At 33.6% G+C, this 22,643-nt stretch overlaps 2 protein-coding genes across 3 annotated transcripts; both read left to right on the top strand.

Moving 5' to 3' along the window:
• Positions 1-4,784: 4,784 nt before the first annotated feature.
• On the top strand, positions 4,785-9,174 carry LOC123551020 (uncharacterized). 2 transcript variants are annotated; one of them, XM_053542378.1, is made up of 5 exons: positions 4,826-4,920; positions 6,568-6,768; positions 6,956-7,258; positions 8,012-8,112; positions 8,350-9,174. In XM_053542378.1, the coding sequence occupies exons 3-5, from the start codon at positions 7,093-7,095 to the stop codon at positions 8,521-8,523; spliced, it is 441 nt and encodes a 146-aa protein (XP_053398353.1). In that variant the 5' UTR covers positions 4,826-4,920; positions 6,568-6,768; positions 6,956-7,092; the 3' UTR covers positions 8,524-9,174. The 2 variants fall into 2 exon arrangements, with proteins under 2 accessions (XP_045195555.2, XP_053398353.1); XM_045339620.2 differs by lacking the exon at positions 6,568-6,768 and having other exon boundaries at positions 4,785-4,920.
• A 6,375-nt stretch (positions 9,175-15,549) lies between these two features.
• LOC123552668 (amiloride-sensitive sodium channel subunit gamma-2-like) lies at positions 15,550-18,885 on the top strand. The gene is made up of 3 exons (XM_045342410.2): positions 15,550-15,748; positions 16,059-16,463; positions 16,819-18,885. Exons 1-3 carry the CDS (start codon positions 15,619-15,621, stop codon positions 17,793-17,795), a joined length of 1,512 nt encoding a protein of 503 aa, XP_045198345.2. The 5' UTR covers positions 15,550-15,618; the 3' UTR covers positions 17,796-18,885.
• The last annotated feature ends 3,758 nt before the right edge of the window (positions 18,886-22,643 follow it).

Genomic DNA, 22,643 nt, shown 5'->3' with positions numbered 1-22,643 from the left:
ACTTACATGTGCATATTGTCGAATGAATGATCCAAAGATTGTCGTTACATTCTGGCCATATATGTTATAATTTTTATTTTATTACAGTTTTAGCTTCAAGAAACTCACACATTTTGGTGAAACTGGCCATGTACCTCAGTTACATGTGCATATTGTAAAATGAAAAATTTGTTGAAAACATAACTGTTTTAGAATGTCTATGTGAAATATATTTGTATGAAGTTTGATTAAGGAGGTAGGTTACCTTCATATTTGTATGTGCGCATGTCCAACCGGAAGCTAACGTGACGATTTACGACGACGTTTACGACAAACTAAATGTGTTTGTATATTCATTCTTCTGAAAACAAATCATGAACCTGTCTCCGATCTGATGCTTGGTTTAATAATGCAGAAATAATGAATAAATTGCCGCAGAAACGCTTCAAAACAATGTTGCCTTAAAATGACGTCATTGACGTCATGACGTTACGTGTCAGTTACCGCGCAAAATTAATAGCTTTTATTTTGAAAGTACGTAATTCTGTGCATTTTCTTTATTTGAACTATTTTCAAACAGCTATTATTTGCTGAAACATTTTTTATGAGTCTTTTGCTCTGAATAACAATCAATATTTTGCTTCTTTTATGTAGTTATATTGAAATGTTATGCGGAATGTAAGAAAATGGATGATGGTAACCGATGTTATTTGGAATATAGTTGGATGAAAGGTTACTTGTTACGGCCATTTTCAAATAAAAAACTTGCAGTTTGATTTGTAATACCTATTTTTCAGTTTTCATTGATAATTTGTTAGTTATATACTAAAACTAAGCTCTAAAATTGTTCAAATTTCAGTAGAAAATTGTGATTTCTTGAATTGAATTGATGTTACCATGGAAACGAAGCCCGTGACCTATATATCTAAATGTAAAATTCAAAAGCGTTGACACTGGTCTATGTAAGGAACACAGCTTCGGTTTTTTATTTTCATTACAACAACATCCATGAGAATAATAGCAGATGCTGAACGATTTTTCCATGAAAAATGCAAGACGAAGGGTACTGCTGCAAGTATTTTAAGCTGTGAAATTTGTTTGAATAAATACAAATAACACGAAAATATAACTTACGTTTTAAATAATATGTTTTGAAGCTACATTAACAAGAAATATAATTTTATTCAATATTTTTTATAAGAAATTGCGACAAAAAGCAAAATATAAGCTATTTTAAACATCTCTGTTGCCATGGTTACTTTAAACTTTAAGAAAAATAGGGTACCATGTAAAGTGCTTGGTATTTTGCTAATAATATAACCCAAATATTCCATGTTGGTCATTAACAGAATGGCACTGAAGCCGTCGAAAACCCCGTTTTTATACATAAGTGTTTAAAAATGAGAGAAAATGCGTTACCATGGAAACACGAGCCCCGCGACATATACATTTTAAGCTTATATTAGAAAGCTAACGCGCATACTAGTAAAATTATCAATTATGCAGACTTCTACGGATATCAGTGAAACTAAAATACACTGAAAAGTGTTAAATATCCGTATTTTCCTTCTTCTTTCAATATAAAATACCTTTGGAGGGTCATGTTCTTTAAACCTGGATAAAAATTGAACTTGAAGGGCCAGAGAAAAACGAAATTGAGATTGTAGCTGTTAAAACATCATATTACACAAATTACAAAAAATTGCTGCGGTTCAACTAATTTAAATTTACCCTGGTAACAAGGTAACCTACCTCCTTAAATACTAAAATGCGCTTGCAGATTCGAATAAGTCTGTTTTATAATAAAAGAGGTGTTGTTATAACTAAATATCATTGTATCTCCTTAAGAGAGGTAAGAGAGATTGAAAATAGTAAACAAAACATGTGCGGAACAGGTTTCCTTTCATATGGCTTCGAAAAGAAAACATTCATATTCCTAAGCAGTTAATGGTAAATATACGTAGAAGATTTCCCTTTCTGGGAAGCGAGGTTGCAGTAATTTCGAAATCAACAGTGTTGTATGCTAGCTGATGTTGGCACAGAAATGGTGGCAAAAGGAACATTCCCTTTGAAAGAGTACGTTGTGGCTCTCCCTTCCAAATATCACCTTAGCTGACAATCATATCGTTTCAGGAACGTTTAATTTCAAAAGACACAACATGCTGTCTCTGGGTTATGAATATGTTATACATATATCGGCAGTGTTTAATGTATACATGGCGACAATATCTGGTTTCAGCTCACCTATTACTGGCTTCGTCCCAAAGGTTCTGTATTATACTGATTGGAAGTGATAACAGTATATTAATTTAGCAGAAGTCTTTTAATAATTGAAAAAATAGCATAGACTTTTACGAACTTTTGCTGTTAAAATCCACCGGTTGTGTATTGTAAAATTATCGTCATTGGCCATGTATAGTTCTAAACATTTTCATTTTTAAATGAAGCACTTACAACGTTTGATTTACCATGGCTACTCGTTACCGGCGCAGATATTTTATTTACTTCTCATGAAATAGATCTCGCCTGGTTATGTTCTCACTGACAGTTCACTAGTAAACAAGACTTTACGCCACAATGCTGCAAGATGTCCAGACGACGTGCATGGAAGTACGACGTCATTCGAACGTTTGAGGTGAATGTAAATGTTTATTGATAATTATAGCATACATTCTGTCGTCATCTTACCGCATAGAAAATCGGGCAGTATTCAATATATGTGGAGAAACAGTAAAAAACATGAAAAAGACATCACGGCGTTATTGGTCAATCGTGTCTTATATTATTACTAGTCTTAACTTGGAAAAAAGGATTAGCAGATGGCCAAGAATTGCTGAAACATAGCGAAGGTTACATAAAGACGAGAGGAAGTTCTTTTGTGAATTGAAATAATTGTTCAAGGGAAGTGTTGTATGCAAGGTTTTACTGACACGGAAACGCAAAAAAAAACATAATGTACATTAGGCCTAGTTTGTATTTGTAATCTATGCTAAGAACTGTTGTTTTTGCTTTATTGACAGTTTCTTAAATGTCAGAATGTGGGCATGCTAAAATTGATCAGATAACAAAGCTTGATTGAAAGCACTAATGTACTTGCTAGAAATATTGCTATTTTGAAAACAACTAATAAACAGAATCAACATTATTGCATACTCATAATTTCATCTACCTCCGAATTATTGCATGTTAAGTCTGAATTGATGACTACTTTTCAACTATTATAAGATTTCTGATACAAGATGTTTCAACCGCATTCATGTGTGAATATTCCCATTTGTAACTCAAATATCTAATAAATATCCATCAATATTTAAGTGTCAGATTAAGCAGTACCGTTCATAAAACGTGTCATTTCCTATACGCAACAACAACTGGCATTTTAAATATAGAAATTCACATGAAAATTAAAATTGTAAAAACTATTATTCGATTTATCCCGATGCATTTGAGTCGCCATCTGGAATAAATGGTAATATTTTATGAAGGTTCATCAGTTAATTTTGTACTATAGTCAAGTATGTTTTCTTTGAAGTTTCTAGTCCCTCTTGGCCTTATACAAGATCGAGAGGATTACGTGTTAATTGATTGAATTAGTAAATAGAACAAGTTAAAGCATACCAAAAGTTCCTTCTAGGGCACATCTATGTAAATATAAAATGACCATCTTGCAATGTCTGTTTTATACTGCCAAAAATACCAGGTAAGTATTTACGCTAGTTATTTAACATAAATTGTTAAATCCAACAACAAATAAAATCTGTTACCTCTTTCAGTAGAGTAAATACGGCAATGAGACATTGACCTGGTATTAGATGTGTAAATTTGTTACACATAATTAGACGGTCGCAATGGGGTTTGTTTTCATATTTTAACCATGCATTTGAAGGTGACGATAATATTTGGTTGTTTACATTTGAATTTGCTGATATATGTCTATCTGGTGAATGTACATAGTATGTTATGTTCAGGAGGAAATAAAAGAATCAATTAATCATCCTCGGGTTTAGTATTGTGTAACCCATGAAGTCCCCTGAATTGAGAAAGAATAGTTTAACGTCAGAGGTTATTTCTAAGGTCACGGAGTTTAATTGGCCAGCTTGTAATTACAACAGCTTTCGTCATAAGTAGCTCAGTCAAGTGTGACTTATTGAATTAGGATATTCCTTCTCAAGAGAAGGAATAATAATTGAGGTTGCGTTGCTGTGTATTGCTGAGTCATTTAACATATCTATATACAAACATTACGAGACTATATTTAAAGTCTTTAGCCTAGAAAGCTGTCATACATTAAAACTGTCATGAAATAACTTATTATATATTGCATGACTCATGATTAACACTTAAGGCTACCGCTAGATTACTTGTGCTGTAACTAAATGTGGGCAGCGCAAAATACAAAGTATTTTTTATGCTTACTTTTAAATTTTAAACGTTTGATATAACCTGTACACTAACCTTTTTGAGACGACTATAATAACCAAATAGTTATATATATTATAACATAATAAGCAAAGAAATGCACTAAGGAACTCACTTTACTCTTATTTTTAAATTTGACTCCGACATTTTTAGCATTACCTCCTTTCTGTATTCTCCGATAATAAATCTATACATACTATATACTTATGTTTGTATTTGTTATAGGCATTGTATTTTAATGCTGCATATAATAAACGTTTGAATTAAATTATTAGAATATGTAAAATATATAACAACAATTCACGGGCGCATTCTATATTATAATACAGTTATAATATTTTCCTTTCGGAGCATACTTTTACAAACACCCTTTATGGGAACAAAACCTATGCAAACAATAAGCAAATGCAAATTATGTGGTTTGGCTGATAGATAACACTTTAATTGTGACGAGGATAATGAGACTGTCTGGATATATTCAGGCTATTTACGTTGCAATCGCAACTATTTGTTTTATAATAGGTAACGTTTTTTTTTTTTGTTTTTTTTTTTTTGGGGGGGGGGGGTTAACGTTGCGCCGAATTTAGGTCATATGGCGACATTCTAGCTTTGGTGGTATAGGAAGACCCCAGCTGCCCCTCCGTGCATTATTTCATCACGAGCGGGCACCTAGGTAGAACAAACGACCTTCCGTAAGCCAGCTGGATGGCTTCCCCACATAAAGAATTCAACGCCCCGAGTGAAGTTCGAACCCACATCGGTGAGGGGCAAGTGATTCGAAGTCAGCGACCTTAACCATTCGGCCACGGATGCCCAAATAGGTAACGTACTCTAACAGATCAATTGTATTAATATAATATTTATTATACAACGTGAAACGTAAAATAAATGTGAAAATATCTCACATGGATTGTATATTTAACAGAAAACACAAATCGTGTGACAAATATTCGGAAATCAATTTTGACAGATGTGACTATTCTTATTGTTTCCTTTTTGGTTTTATCCAGAGAGATAAATTCATGAAGTCACATCTAATAAAATATACCTAATGACTTTCATACAGTGTTGTTTTTTCAAATCTAAATTCACAAATCTATACACTAAATTATGGAAATGGAACATGTTTGATGTATGTCAAGGCTCAATTTTTCTCACAGCATAACATTGACAGAATCTAATATCAAATTTAATAAATGTAAAGATACCTTTAACGGATCGCTACATGTTGAACTTCAGACAAATTAAAAAAAAACCGTTTTCTAGTTATAACAGGATCATTATATTCCATTTCTTAATCCGGACATATCTAAAACCTACATGATTGTTTCCTGCCTGGATGACTGTTGTTCATTGTTCTGACATTTTTATTTGACCTACGTTTGACAGGTTAAGGTTCTACAGAAATATTAATGTACAAATGTATATCTGACTTCTGTGTTTCGTTTCATTTCTCTTTCATTTTATTTTTATTTCACGAGTTATCTATCATTTTCTTATTGTAGTTTTTCAATCTATTGAATGACAGTTAATGGATGAGCTTTAGTTTCAGTCGTGTTTACAAAAATATCTCTCTGTATCTTGTTTAAACAATAAATAAAAATTTGAGCCGCACCATGAGAAAACCAACATTGCGGCTTTGCGATCAGCATGGATCCAGAACAGCCTGCGCATCCACGCAGTCTGGTCAGGATCCATGCTGTTCGCTATCGATTTCTTGCAATATGCTTTGAAAGCGAACAGCATGGGTCCTGACAAGACTGTGGCTGGTCTGGATCCATGCTGGTCGCAAAGCCACTATGTTGGTTTTCTCATGGTGCGGCTCAAGTACTTTATATGAAACTGTTTATTATGTAAAATATATATGAATACGTCAACAATGCACGTGACATTTGAAACTGACTACAGTCTCACATGAATTTACTATTTATTTTGTTAATTTATTCATACGTTTCATATTGTTAAAAGTCATTTGAATCCGTCAGTTGTCACTTAATTTAACTACTTTACATTATGTTAAACTTTGCCTCGTTTCTAATTGTTTTCGAGACTTGTTACTGATCAATTTGTCTTTTATCTTTTTAATAAAAATATGTTTAATTGTGTAATCATAAATTATAAGATTATTTTGAATTAGCAATAAACTTTGCCCTTTTTTTTAATTGACAGGCTGATTCTGTAAATGTACCTTGCATATAACTCCAATACTCGCGAAGCCCTCTTTACTGGGGACAGCTAGTGTTAGGCGAAACAGTCGAGAAAGTCTCAGAAATTTCCAGTACCATCATCTAGACTGACAGTCAATTTTGCTACAACTAGACCAACGGGCCACCCATAAGCATACATTAAGTTGATGCCTTACTTTCCATAGTGAGCAAATGTCAACGTTTTTTTAGTTAAATATGTGAATAAATTTTAAATTTGAATCTGCAACTGAGATAATACACCATTCATTGTAACTACAACAATAAAAGGTCAAACAAATATCTTACTCGACTATATGAGGATGCAAGACAAAACTCACGCTTTATTATTGCTTGTACTTTCTGTATTTGAGCTGACGCAAGAGTATGGTTAGAAGCTCCTTCGGTTGCAAACTGTCGCGGGGATACAGTCTTAACCTGCCACTACTGTGATACGCCTTTAACCAAGAGGACGTGGAGCAGAAAAATTGGGCACGTCTGGGAAACAATTATGGAAAACGGAACACAAATTGGACCTTGGCATAGGCTAATAATTAAAGAAGAAATCAACGGATGGTTTTCGTTGATAATAAGTGGTGCAGATAATATGGCTGCAGGCATGTATAGGTGTGGAGTAGGACAGTACCAGTCTGAAGGAACAGAGTTGCGTGTCGAGTGTATGTACCAAATTGGTCATTTTAGATATAGTATTAAGTACTGTCTGTTATTTTAATTGTCCTTTTCTTCTGTTTCACTACACTACTCTTGTCATATTTTAAAATATTTTAATTTACTATTATCAAAATTTTATTCTAACACGACTAGCAAATAACCTACATACACAAAGAAGAAAATCAATCCACGGTTATTTTGCGATAACCCATGCGCGTGCAAAGGGTTGTTTTGGCTGTTTCGTATACCGCCAAACCAACGCAAACAATTCTTTTTAAGAATGAAAGTCACGTGACGTTTATAAGTATTATTTTAGTATCGGTATTATTATTTTTTGTAGAAAAGCATTACATCAAATCCTGGTGCGTAGCACGAAGTGTGGTTCACGTCGTAAAAGTAATTACCTTTTTTTTCTAACACTATTGTTTCAAGTATGTCGTGTTAGAATCGAAATGACAAGTTCCCAAGTGTGATTTGTCGTAGAAAAACCAGAGTTTTTCGTTCCTATGCGAAACAATATATCACTCAGACCTACGGCCTTCGATATATATTCTTACGCATAAGAACTCAAAACACGGGTTATTCTATGATAAATCACACTTGGGAACTTATCATTTCTTAAATAAAAATATCTAATTAATTTGATCCTTCTAAAAGTTATATTGCATCCGGCGAACAGGTTTTCTAAATTTACCACTGTATAAATATATTCTAGGAATCAACATGTATCTTATACAGAAACGTATCTTTTGTTTCAGGTAAACCCGAAAAAGTTGAGGTTCGTCTTACACCCGAAAAGTTTATAGAAATTAAGATGAACACAGTGTTTCCTGTCCCAAAGCTTAACTTCACGCTTACGGTATTGATAAGTAGTACTTACCATTTAATTTGTATCATGATGTTAAGATACAACTTTTAACATACTTTAATGATCGAATCTGTCAGCATTCTCGTTATTGAGAATAACTTTAACGGACAAAATCTATTATTATGGCTGTTATGTAATTTTATTTCACCTCCCTTTTAAAACAAATACGATAAATTTGCATACACATGCGTAATATGGCCAGAAAGTTATATTCCTCTTTCCTTACAGGACGAATCAATGAACGGTACTGCAGTAACGTTTCAATATCCGAAATGCAGGGGCCACAGCTGGATACAAGACTGCGTTTGGACTTCAACAACAGTCTTTCCTGACGGTCTTCACAGCTACACATTAATTGCAACAACATTTACTAAGACATTATTCACAGGAATCTTTAATTGATCATTTAGATTTCAGTACAGGTCAAATATATTTCATGAACGTTGCATTTTTATATTTTGGAATTGCTTTTTCATGCGTGTGCAATTACGCGTTTAAAAAGAACGTAAATAACATTTTCATTGTTATGTTTCCATAGTGATGATTATACTGCCTTTGCATGAGAAATGGGAAAGGATCTACTTTCCATTTGCAGTTGCAATAAGGAACTGACACTGATGTTTCAATACACGATTTCTAGATTATCCATGAAATAGTCATATGTTTTGTTGAAAAGAAATTCCATGCAGACTCGAAGTAATATTAAAAATATGTAATGGATATTAAGTAAAAACTAACTGTCAGATTTATGAAAACAGATTTGAAAGCTGATATAATAAAAAACAAGTATAATAGCAACGGAGGAGTCTTATAATATCCCTATTGCATAACGATATATACATGGCGACTCAAAAAAGAAATGAAATTAGTTAACTTTATATTTGATTTTCTGTTTATGTGTGTTAAATTTATGTCATAGAGATATGATATTATGAAAATTGTTTATACTACACTTTTCTGTTATTATAATATTGTACATAAATGTATAAACCGCCACACAGTAATTTGACGATGGACATATGTATGTTTATGCCAATAAAATATTTGACTTGACTTGATTAATATTCTTTGGAAAAGTAGGTCCCGCAGGGCCTTTTAGCTTGCGGAAGATTTCTTTCATTTAATTCCTTTCAGAAACAGACACAATTCAAATGAGTCTGCTGAAATTTTTACTTGATTGAGGTCTATGCCTCCATAGGGTTTTGTTATAAATTTATTTATTTGTACAAGAAATGCTAGATCAAATATAATAGCTCAATTTCTTGAGAGCTACAAGTAGGCCCACGTAGCCTGTACTATGAGATGCAAAAATTATTTGTCGTGTTTCAATTGCTACGCTTTAAATCTAATAATCATTCATTAATCTAAAATTCCACTATCTTGTTTCTAATTTTATTTGATGATATTGTTTTAATTCTACTACTCTTTGCTGATGATATGGCCAGTTTAGGGAAGTCTCCTTCTTAACTACAAAAACATTTGGATCGTTTACACATATACTGCAACACTTGGGGATTAAAGGTCAACACAACCAAAACAAAAGTAATGTTTTTTCGTAAGCATGGGTAATTGTTACCCAAAGATCACTGGCCAAAACCTAGATGTTATCAATAATTTTAACTACCTTGGTACTGTTTTTAACTGTACAGGTAATTTTGCATTAAACCAAGAGTAGTTGGTAGGTATTAAAGTGTTGAAAGCCATAAATATATCACTTTTAATAATTGTAAAAGAAATTTAATTTAAAACCAAAGACTTTATGCCAGCTATTCGATACTTTCGTTGGCTCTATTTTAGGATACGGGTCTGAAATATGGAGTTACATGTATACTAAGTCTTAGGAACTGGAAACAATACCTCTGAAATCTTGTAAAAGATTATTGAACTTGCCCAGCAGCTGTTTACGATCAGCTTGGTCAATACCCGTTGTATGTATTTCGTTATGTTAGAGTTATCAAATATTGGTAGGAAGTGGGACATTCCAAAAACGTTGTTTTATCAACTTTGTATAAAGAAGTTTTAATTGATTGCAACAGAGGTATTAAAAACTGGGGCTCAAATGTCAAAAAGTTGTTAATGAAGATTATTTTAAGGACCCCAAATTATTTTCTTACGTATTTAAATGTAGAATTGTAGATACTTTCAAACAAGAATGGGCTCGTACATTGTGTCGAAGTACAGTATTTAGTAGCTAAAATTATTGTAAACCTGTTCTTTGCTATGAGAATAACCTTGATATATTACCACGATATCATAGAGTTTATTTTTGCCGATTGAGAGCCTCCATGCATTCACTTAGAATACAAACTGGAAAATATGCATGTAATAACATACCACGTGAACAGAGATATTGTCAATGTTGTTACCTTTTAGATTTAGAAGATGAATATCTTTTTGTATGACATTGTGTAAATTTAAGTTTTCAAGACATACGTAAAAGATACTTCAAAATACTGTTTTGTTAAAACATCTATGTATGAATTTATCGAATTATTTTAGAGTAAAAACAGAACGGTCTTGATAAATATATCCAAATATATTAATGAAGCTATGTCATTAAGAAACGCAGTTTGAATTTCTAAAAGAGTATACATAACTAATTGGTCAGCCTCAGTACATGCACAATGTGTGTGTTTTGTTGTATATATTCATATACCCTGTACATACTCACGTGATTAAAATTACTATCCATACAGTATTGTATGTAGACAAGCCGATGTACCTATGTATAAATCAGGAATAAAAATTCTGTTATGTTCTGTTCTGTTCTAACAAGATTTATTTTATTTTATCGTTTCACAAATTTTATTAGCTATAACAACAGCAGACTTTAAGTGTCATGTGACGCAGATCAGACTCAATCAAACCGATGAAATTGCAAAACCATAAAGGAAGGATTTTTTCTGTGAAAATCTTTACTACAGTTATGGCTCTTTAACACTTTTTGCTATATTAAGAGGATGGTACAGTATGTGGGGGTATCTGTGTCCTAAATTTATAATGCCTGATGCAAAGTATTGGCTTTCAACATTTTCTGCACCACTGTTCAAACATTTTCTCCTAAGTTAAGTTAAAAAGATATTATGAATAAAAGTCTATGTATAATTGCTCTTTCAATGTCATATAACCAACTGATATGGAACAAGTGACCGCCCGTATGTTATGAGTTGCAATTATGCTGATTTAATCAGCTAATGCCTAACCAAATTAAAAAGTTGTTCATCGGACGTAACAGTAACAGTGTTAATGCTTTTGATTCCAGTCCCAGGTTGTTCTAAAATGGATTTTAATCACAATAAATCCATACTACGCACAAACCATCTATTATATATCATAATACTTATATTTAGTTGCATTGTTTGCATTAAAGTTATTTCCCCTTTATGCAATTACGCCATTTTCTTCAAATGTTACTACAAAAATCGGATTTATTCATTGAAAATTGGATGAAAAAATAATACTAATTTATTTAATAACATCAATCTACATTATTTTGGTAAGGATAAATACGTATTGATGCATACGTCTCTTTTCTGTTTTCTGTTTTACCTGTCCAAATGATTATCATTTGTATACGAAAGTGGGTGGGGTAAGGAATTGATATTATGATTTTCCAATTCTCGAGTAGAATAATGTTAATGCCTGTTGATTTCCATTTCAGACCTTAATTGAGACTTTGTTTCAACAAATTTAATCCGTTAAGGAAGTTTAAAGTTCGAACAAGAGCTGCCTGTAAATCAGCACGCTCGACTTTTCCAAGTGCTTGACTCTGAATTAGAGCTTTGCCAGTAAAAGGTGCATAATATTCAAAAGCTTTGATAGTAACAGAGCTATTGGACGTTATATAATACAAACAAAAATATTCTAAGTTAAAAAGGGGCATTTTGGAAAAAGCTTCAATACATTAATTTGCTTTCAGCTTAATCCTTTTCATTTTTGTTGTGTACAATATTTTTCATGTAGGTGTATATAGACGAATAAAATATGTTTAAACCAAAAAGGGGCATAACTCAAATTTCAATCAGAGTGGATTGTTTCTCCTGGTGTATACTACAATAGTAAATAACTATTTTAAGTTTTAAGTTAAAAGCTTTAACAGAGATATTTGTCTTTATCAAAAACTTCGAAAAGTCGAGCTAAAAATGCTGCATTTCCATAACAGGAAATATTCAAGAAACATATCTTTGTCATGAAAATGGTTTAAGGTTATGCATCAAGGGGAGCGGTGGTCTTGTAGATTAGGTGTCGGCCGCTCATTTCGGGGGTCGTGGGTTCGAGCCTTACAGGGGTCACGACCATGACTTCTCATATGACACCAGTACTGTTTTTTTCAGGAAGCGGACTCGTGAGTGGTTCAAGTATGCTTGAAGCTTTCATCACAATCGAGCTAAAACAAATTAGTATAAACTAAACTGAGGTTATGCATTGTTGTATGTTACATATTTTCTAACAGTATTTTTAAAAGCATACAGGGTGGGCTATTGTGATCGCTCACCGTCCGGCGTCCGCCCGTCCGTTCGTCGTGCGTGCGTCCGTCCGTCCGTTCTTTCCTTTAAACATCATCTCCTCCTAAACCACAAGTCCAATTTTGATGAAACTTTACAGAGATGTTCTTTGGGTTGTCTTGTTTAATTTTTTAAAGCATTGAAGTCCATATACAACTCTGGTTGCAAGGGCAACCGAAAGGAAAATCTTTAAAAATCTTCTTGTTCAAAACCACAGGTCATAGGGCTTTTATATTTGGCATGTAGCATTATAAAGTGGTCCTCCACCAAGACTGTTCAAATTATCCCCCTGGGGTCAAATATGGCCCAGCCATTGGGGTCACATGATTTACATAGACTTATATAGAGAAAACTTTGAAAATCGTCTTGTCCAAAACCTAAGGTCCTAGGGATTTGATATTTGTTGTGTAGCATTATCTAGTGGTCCTCTACCAAAATTGTCCAAATAATCCCCCTAGAGTCAAATATGGCCCCGCCCTGGGGTCACATGGTTTATATAGACTTATATAGGGAAAAACTTTGAAAAACTTCTTGTCAAAAACCACAGGGCCTAGGGCTTTGATATTTGGTATGTAACATCATCTAGTGGTCCTCTACCAACATCATTCCAGTTATGCCCCTGGGATGAAAAGAAGCCCCACCCTGGAGGTCTTTCTGTATCATACCTCCAATATCAGGGACCACAATGGAAATAAGTGGAATCCTTTCCTCTTTTTTGTGTTATCCCTGGTATTGGTGAGCATTACATGGCTTTTATCTGATAAAATTTATCTATGTCATGCTGTATTTCTAGTCAGATGAAGTTCACCTTTGTTATATGTCATTTGTTTTAAATTGCCATGTTATGTACACTTGTGCCAAATAAAACTATTACTGCTACTACTACTACTACTACATAGATAATATAGCAAAAAGCTTTAAAAATCTTCTTGTCTTAAACCACAAGACCTAGGTCTTTGAAATTTGGTATATAGCATTGCCTGGTAGTCCGCTACCAAGATTATACTAATTATGAACCTGGGGTGAAAAGAGGCCCCACCTCGGGGGTCCCAAGTTTTACATAAACTTATATAGGGGAAAAAATCTGCTTGCCTGAAACCACAAGCTCTAGGCCTTTGATATTTGGTATGTAGCATTGCCTTATGGTCGGTAGTACTTAAAAACTTTAAAAATCTTCTTGTCTGAAAGTTCAAGGCCTAGGCCTTTGATACTTGATATGTAGCATTCCCTAGTGGTTCTCTAACAAGAGTGTTCAAAATTGACCCTGGGGTGAAAAGGGACCCCGACCTGGGGGTCACTTGTTATATGAGTAATATAGGGAAAAATGTTTCGAAAATTTTCTGATCTTATTTGGTATTTTCTTAGACTGTTTAATTATAATTACCTAATGACCCCAAGTAATTAGGGGTTACTTGACATTGACCTTGACCTACTGACCTACCTTTTTTGTTTTTTTAAGATACAGCCTTGAAATTTGAATGAAATATACAGTTTTGCACACCGATCTTAAAACTGACTTTCAGTGACCATGAATGTGACCTACTGACCTACTTTCTTAATATTTTGGCATCAGTTTGACATTTTAAACATATAGCTGATATTACTCAGGTGAGCTATCCCGGGTCATCATGACCCTCTTGTTCTAATTTTTACGTCATAGCGTTAAGCGGCATAGCGGATCGCTTGAAAAGAAACCAATAGAAAACATGCAAATATTAATTTTGATGGATGTCTTCTAGGATATACTTTTAAATCATTGGTAACGTCGAAATGATATATCTCTTTTAGTGATTTGCTCTTGAATAAAATCATTGTTTGTCGTTCAGATGCGTATTACCATATCTGAACTCCAAAATTGTTTGTTGTTCTGATGCGTATTATCATATATGAACTCCAAACAACGATTTTATTCATCGACAAATCACAAAATGAGATATATTACTTTTTAACACGGGACCACTCACCACTAGAAAATATTTAAAAATAATGAGGACAAGTCAGTCCAACAGGAAAAGCCACATTTACAGAACGAGGCTTTTTTTACAGCGCTAATATTTATAATATTTATATCATAATTAAAATTCGTTTCCTTAGAATAAGTTATTTATTGCTGATGCATGCCTTGGCCTCCATGCACTATAAACAGCCTAATATAGTTAATATTCGGATAGTTATTACATTAATTCCAACTTATTCCTGAAATGTCTACATGCGCTCAATAAAAAATAACTGAAATAATAAAAATACAGATGTAACATACAGACACACGAACTACCTTAGAATAGTCAGTCACAAAACCACCACATCAAGACGAAAACGCAGTGACCAGCTGTTAAAAGGCTTAACAATAAACATAATGTATCTCGTTTTGTGATTTGTCGTTTGAATAAAATCATTGTTTGGAGTTTGATGCGAAGGAATTATATGACGAGGGCTCAGCCATAGTGATGTAATAATACGTATCTGAACGACAAACAATGATTTTATTGTCCTTAGCATGACTGCAGGTGCTTATTAACATTAAATGCTGTGAAACATTAACCCCGCTAAAATTGCAAATAAATGTTTTGAATAAATTCTAACGGCTGTAAATTGCTAAAGGACACCCCCCCCCCCCCGGTCCCCCCCCCCCCCCCCCCCCACACACACACACACACTCCACAATTTTAAAAGCGCATATTGTTTTCTTGTTATTCTGCACCAATTTTTATTATGAGCTACGAGACTGATATTATATCATAAATAATCAATCACAGGATTTCATAATAATGCTAATGGAAGCTATCTTGCCTGAATAGATAAGCTGAAAAGTATCAACGCTATAAGTTTTTTACTGGCATTACTTTATTATGTTCACTGATTCCTGTTCACTAATTTTAACAAGAGTTTGAATAAATGGGAATATATATTCATTATTTTCTTTTTCAATCTAATGGTTATCATAAATGATATAATTGATCATTTCTGAAAAAGAACCATTTGTAAAAAAAAAATGTCCGAGAAAAGAGATATTAGGACGCTTTTTAAAGAGCTAGGAGAGACAAGTTCACTTCATGGAATTCCAAAAATTGTTTCATCAAGACAACTGATTGTTAAGGCTTTATGGTGCATCTTACTTCTAGGTAAGTGTGGAATATCAAACAAACATTTGATGTTATATAACTGGTTGGAAATTCGCATATATGACCTGAAATAGACTGCCAGTCATTAAATCTTATGGTTATAGGTAATAACTATTGAATGATTAAGTATTTAAAAAATAGGATCAATTTTAACATATTTAGGAATATTTTTCTGATATATTTTGACGTATTTTTGATAAAAAAAAAAACATTCCTTACATGTATATGTGGAATTAATAAAACCGCCACAATAAAGGATTATATTGATCCTTAATTCGAATGATTCTGAGCTTGATGCCTTTTTTTTCAGGCACGATGTCGGTATTCGTCATCCAGCTCCATGGCTTGTTTGCGGAGTTTTACTCGTATCCGACGAAGACATCAGTCCGGCTTAACTTTCGTCCGCTCGCATTTCCGGCAATGACATTTTGCAACATGAATCCGTTAAAACTTAGCCATCTCTCTGACTTTGAAACACTGTGGGAAATAGATAATTATCAATATATAGCGGATAATAAGGACGATTGGGGATTGTCTGACAGCTATTTAAGCCAGTATTTAGGCGAAGATGTACTGGAAGACCACAATAACACTAGGGACAAGTATGACGCATGGAAAACTAGATTTCTTACAGAATTTAGAAATCTTTCAGCTGAAAATAGATCAAATGTTGGTCATCAAAAAGAAGATTTTATTCATAGCGCAGTTTTCTCAGGTAAACCGCTTATTATTAATTTTTCCACAATGCAATGTAGATTTAAATGAAACTTCTCACAATCGTAAATAAACATACTATCTATAATACGTTGAAATAAAAAGCATGCGCCCGCGTGCTTGTTTTTTGAGACATTTTCCCATGATTAAAAAGATTCGCACATTTCAAGCTGATTTTCATACATCATTTAGAATATATAATTCTTTCACTGGTGGTAGATGCAAATGAGAATATCCGGCTTGAGGGTAACTGTCTTGCACGGTAGCATTCTAAAGTATCTTCTTACAGATTTTATAACAAACCAGTCTTTTAAATTTCATGCGCTAAAATTATTGTTTGAACAATTTTGTTTCAGGCCATCGAATGAAACTAACATCCTTTAAAAAAGTTCTGTCACACGTGTATGGGAACTGTTATACATTAGACGAGGACAAATTAATTGCTAGAGGAAGTGGTCACAAAAATAGTCTAAAAATTGTTTTCAACATTGAAACTGAAGAATATCTCGAAGATTACACCTCCGCCTATGGAGTTCGCATGGTTTTACATGAAAAAGGGACTTACCCACTTCCAGAAGATGAAGGACTCACACTCAGTTCCAGGTTTGAAACCCATATCGGACTACGCATGTCTAGAGTATTGAGACTCGGAGGAAAGTATGGCGATTGTACAAATGGGAACGAATTTGAAGAAAAATATCACATTAAGTATACTGTTCCAGTCTGCCACTCAATGTGTGAGATAGAAAATTTGAAATCTAAATGTCAGTGTATACCTCCATCGTCCTTGAGTACTGTAGACAAAGACGTTTCACGGCTGTGTGACGCCGACGACGATGAAACATGTATTGAAAACGTTATTGACGATATACACGACGGCAATATACAATGTGACTGCTATTCCCGTTGTAATGAAGATGTATTTTCAACAACATATTCAAGTCGAGTATGGCCACACAAGACATATTTGAAAAAAGTCCTGTTACAGGAAGCTTGCAAAAGAAATGTCAATAAAACGGGCTGGAATCTATTCACGGATATATGTTACGAAATATCAGAAAACATTGAAGTAGCAGATGAGAACCTAGATAAAATTGCTTCAAACTTCCTTGCGGTTTATATCTACTTTGAGGACTTAAATTATGAAATTATCTCTGAAGAGCCACTATACAACACGTTGCGGTTTCTTTCTGACATTGGAGGCGCTATGGGGCTATATATGGGCGCTTCAGTACTTACTTATGTAGAGATTCTGCAAGTTGCCTTAGAAGTGTTTCTATTCTTTAAGCAAAAGTGGATGAGGACAACACCTATCGAAAAGTTCAGTTCATAAAAACATAATTATTCACTGAGTCGTCCAGTTCACATTCAAAAGCTCCAGAATGTTAACTACATTAAATTGTAATGAAATACAATGGAAGTTGTTCGCGAGGATGGGACGTATATCATCTCAGCAAACTACTAATTCTTCCATAATGGTATCACCACCTAAATAGTAACCTTCGAGTCAGATATTACCATATGCACCTACCATCAGTGACAATTTATTACTTTCTACAACATAAACGACGCCATAGCAATATGAAATTGCAAAATTTCATTAAGATCTAACACAGCAGATGTATGTTTTATTGTGTTTCTATGACGGCAATTAAAGATAATGGTCTACATCGAAAAAAAAAAGAAGTTTTACAGTTGCAAAATGACTGTGACGATTTTGGGGGCAAAGACTTTATTGTTAACTGTTTTAACGTTTTATTGAATTAATATTGTATATCTAGTGTTTATTTCTATAATGTAAGATTTATTGTACCGTGTCCTTTTGTGGTACAGCTATATCATAACTTGATGAACGCCAAATCCCATTACATTTAGTAAGCATAGCACTAGCGAATAATCAATGACACAAATAATAATCCTACCAAGCATTTATCCATGCACCTGTATAACACCAGTTAAAAGAAACAACGAACTAACTATATGGTTAAAAACTTGAGGATAAATCATTTCTTGAAAAGATCAATTTTCGAGGTAAACACACTGAATTGTTTTTTTCTTATTTTTATATAATGATGTTTGACAAAAGACCACTTAACATTATTTCCAAACGTCAGTTTAAAAAGTGAATCTGAATATATTTTATTAAACTTGAAACATTTTCTGACGTGCACACTATAATATGCATGTATTTGACAACTGTTTCACACTGAGATAGGGTCTTCCTGCGGTAATCCAATTATAATTTCATCGCACACGGAATGGCAATAAGTTTGCTCTTATATGAACATTGTAAATATATACATGTATACTTTTTATAGTTTAATCTTTTAGATACTCTCAACTTTACGGTCAATTGTTTTTGTATCTTCATTCCATGTACATACTTTGAAATTTAAAAACATTTAAAGGGATTCTTAAAAACTTAGTTTATATTGTGTATGGTGGTATATGTTGTTTTTAAATCAAACTTGAAAATATTTGATTTTATTAATAGACTATAGACATGTTTTATTGCAACATTTGTCTTATGTTTAAGTCACTAATAAGTTTTGATTAATTACCGGAATATGCTTACTGACACGAAATAAGCCTGCTTTGTTGTATCATGTGAAAAAAATACGAGTTATGAACGATTATTTAAAGAAAACGAGATGATTTTAAGATACTTTTGTCGGAAACATTTAACGTTCAATGTATAGGTTATAGGGAAACGGTGTCTCCTTTTTTGAATTAAGCTTGGAACTTTCTATTCAACTAACATCGAAATCTATTTCCAAAAAGTTTTTTATGACCTAAATCAGCAGTTGACAAAGTATTTTTGAGGTTTATTCAGCATACTTAAAAAAAGGAACAAATTAACATATACATACATACAAAATGTAGTTTGTTTCAATAGCATAGTTTGCATTCCTGTTCCTACTACTTTCATTTTCATATCAGTAACTTGGGTAAATTTTTATTTTGATTCATAAATTAGGCTAATAGTTTATGTTCAAAACTGAGGTCCCGTAGTTGTTGTATTTCAATGGTTTTTATCACACTGACCCTAATAAAACCTCCGCCCCAGACTTGATTAGCTCTCGACTGCTGAAGGAAGCAATCAACGAGTTGTGTTCTCCACACTCTGAATATTTCAATCGACTTCTGTCTAATTCCTATGTCTCAACAGGTTGGAAAAAAAGGCTAATGTAACCCTAGTATTTAAAATGTCTGATCCATCAAATCCTAGTAATTACAGACGTATTTCTCTCCGCTGATGTCTTGTTTCGAAAAATTACGGAAAGATGTATCCATAAGTTTTTGTACAACTTCCTTATGTCAAACAGTCTTCTAACTTCAATCTGGATTAATCAAAGGTGATTCTACTACAAATCAACTTCTCTACATATACAATGATTTCTGCAAAGCCTCCGACGAAGAAAATGAAATAAGGGTCGTGTTTAGCGATACATCTGAGGCTTTTGACCGTATCTGGCATAAAAGGCTGATACAGAAACTCTCTGCTGTTGGCATCCGAGGTACACTTCTTATTTGGTTTAAGTCCTATCTCTCTGACATACAACAACGTGTTGGCATTAGCAACGCTTATTCTGCAACAAATTGATGCAACATAGAAAAACTTTATATTGAACTCAAATGGGAAAAATTACCAGACAGAAGAAAAAAGCATAAACTGACAACTTTTTATAAATTGAATCACAATATCGCCCCAGATTACTTATCTCAACTCATCCCAGGTCACACACAATCAAGAAATAATCTCCGCAACATTAACAATACCCCTCAAATTAATACACGTACTCAGTTGTATGAAAACTCTTTTTTACCTTTTGTTAGCTTCGTTTAATATAGGATTGAATTATTTTAATCATTTTTCTGGTATTCAGGGATGTGTACACCAAGCCGAATAACAAACACATGGAATCGGGTTCCGAATAAGCTTTTTGAGACAGTGTTTAAACATCGTAAACGCAAAAAAATAATTAAAACATACCTATTTCTGCACAATTTTTATGCCCTCAGCACCAAATGTTTTGTTTTAATTTTGAATCACGAATGTAGGATGTAAAATGACCGAATTAAGAACATATGGCCCCCACTAATATGTTCAGTTATGAAATAAAAAGATATCGCTATCTTTTTAATTTAACTGTTGTCTGACTCGACCATACGCTAAAATACTCGTGTGAATACAAAAATTCTAGGCTGTAAATGTATCGGTTAAAACAGCCAACTTGCTTAAATATATAGCTATTGGAATAACATATGAGCCGCGCCATGAGAAAACCAACATATGCGTTTGCGACCAGCATGGATCCGAGCAGTCTGGTCAGTATCCATGCTGTTCGCTTTCAAAGCCTATTTAGCGAACATCATGGATCCTGACCAGACTGCGCGGTTGCGCAGGCTGGGCTGGATCCATGCTGGTCGCAAACGCACTATGTTGGTTTTCTCATGGCGCGGTTCATATGCTTCATAAAGGAAATAAGGCTGTAAAGAAAGTAACTGGGTCAATCCTTTTTTTCTATTTCTACTGATTTTGTATGCAAGGAAAAGTATCTATACACTGGAAATTGTGGGTTGAAATATCCAGCTCTCTGATAACTGTTTCTGCACACTAACAACTTGTATCCTTTAACTTTGACTTATTTCATTATCAAGATTATATCTATTACTTTGTTTCATCAAATATTAACAGAATTATTTCTATTGCAGTTTATGTTTACCGCATTATCTCCATTTCGTTCTATTAAATATATACCGAAACCATAAACCAGTGTGCCAGAGCGTTGTTTCAATATATTACCGTAATTTGCAGTGCCAGAAAAGGAAATTGAAATGAAAAATTAAAATGTTAAAACTATTATTCAATTAATACTGATACATTTGAGCCGCCATCTAGAACTAATGACAGTACGGTACGAGTGTCAATAGTTTTGACTATAAATTTTTCCTTTTTTCTTTAGCCTAGCACAATTAAGTTATTTATCTGGGGACCACACGCCGCTTTTCATGGAATGGCCCTCTGCCGTATGAATACATCTACACATTTTTATTTGAATATAGATCGGTTATATAGCACAAACTACCGTGTAAATATGAAGTCATTGGGCCAACGACGGAAAACCGTCAAAGGATAATCGTTGTCGGGCCACTGTTGGCCTAACTATGATTAATAAGTATTGTGAATACAGCTGTTGGGCCAACGTTGAACCAGCTTTACATTTCCGTCAGAGATATCTCTGCATTGGCCCGATATTGATGTTCAGGGAAAGAGTTACACAGAGAAAACATCGATGCTCCAACGTTGGCCCATCAGAAGTAATAATATAATAATTATATATTTTACAGGTCACTGTTTTATCACAGGCCCCTACAGGTAAACATGTCATAGTTTGGACTAATTGAACTTAATACTTATCTGAAGCCGTAATGATATTTTGAACTATTTCAAATCTACTACCTGAAAAATCTAAATTGTGAAGAAAAAAAATATTGAAGAAAAAACTGCTATAACAAATATTCAATTTTGTACAGTGAGAAAAAAAAACAATTCAGTTAAATTTCTTCAGGAAACTTGCAAACAAACTTTTAATAAACGTAAGATTTCTTCTTGTTAAATGTTAAACAAAATCACAGTTATTTGAAAATAAAATGTGTACTAAATAATATTAGTTTTAGTTTATTTTTTTTCAAATTCGTAATCGATGGGATAGCGTTGGCATCCTTCTTTTGACCAACAAATAAATAGAGTTGACCAACCATGGTAGACGAAAAAATGCTGTTGGCCCAATGGAGGGCCAACGATAAGTGTAGGATATCAGTCGTTGGGCCAACGGTGTACCAACCGTTGGGCCAACGTTGCGCCAAGAAGCAAAATGGCGTTGGACCAATGTTGGAAATCTTCGTTGGGCCAACGAAGAGTCTGAGGTTGACCTTGTCACCGTGTTAATAATATCAACTTTTAATAAAACAGAACATTTACAAAACAGTATTAAAGGGAGCTATGTTAGCTTATGGTTAAAGACACTATGATGTGTATTGATGTAGACGCGACCGTGTTTATGCAAGTATGTAAATTACGCTCGAGATACCAAGAAAATGGGCTTGTGGTTTAGTTCTCTTCGTATCGATTACATTACTTTTGTCTTGCATGTTTGCACTTTATTATTCAAATAAC

This window comes from Mercenaria mercenaria, chromosome 4 (assembly GCF_021730395.1).
Source record: "Mercenaria mercenaria strain notata chromosome 4, MADL_Memer_1, whole genome shotgun sequence".
NCBI classification, from domain to species: domain Eukaryota; kingdom Metazoa; phylum Mollusca; class Bivalvia; order Venerida; family Veneridae; genus Mercenaria; species Mercenaria mercenaria.
Note: the sequence above shows the minus strand (reverse complement) of the source record. Positions and strands in the feature narration are given on the sequence as shown.

Bases quoted from the DNA above. Each gene is read 5' to 3' on its own strand.
- LOC123551020 (XM_045339620.2), top strand. From the start codon at position 4,857: ATGAGACTGTCTGGATATATTCAGGCTATTTACGTTGCAATCGCAACT. The intron at 7,259-8,011 runs GTATGTACCAAA...CTTTTGTTTCAG, and splicing joins AACAGAGTTGCGTGTCGAGT to GTAAACCCGAAAAAGTTGAG. The intron at 8,113-8,349 runs GTATTGATAAGT...CTTTCCTTACAG, and splicing joins AGCTTAACTTCACGCTTACG to GACGAATCAATGAACGGTAC.
- LOC123552668 (XM_045342410.2), top strand. From the start codon at position 15,619: ATGTCCGAGAAAAGAGATATTAGGACGCTTTTTAAAGAGCTAGGAGAG. The intron at 15,749-16,058 runs GTAAGTGTGGAA...CTTTTTTTTCAG, and splicing joins ATGGTGCATCTTACTTCTAG to GCACGATGTCGGTATTCGTC. The intron at 16,464-16,818 runs GTAAACCGCTTA...ATTTTGTTTCAG, and splicing joins TCATAGCGCAGTTTTCTCAG to GCCATCGAATGAAACTAACA.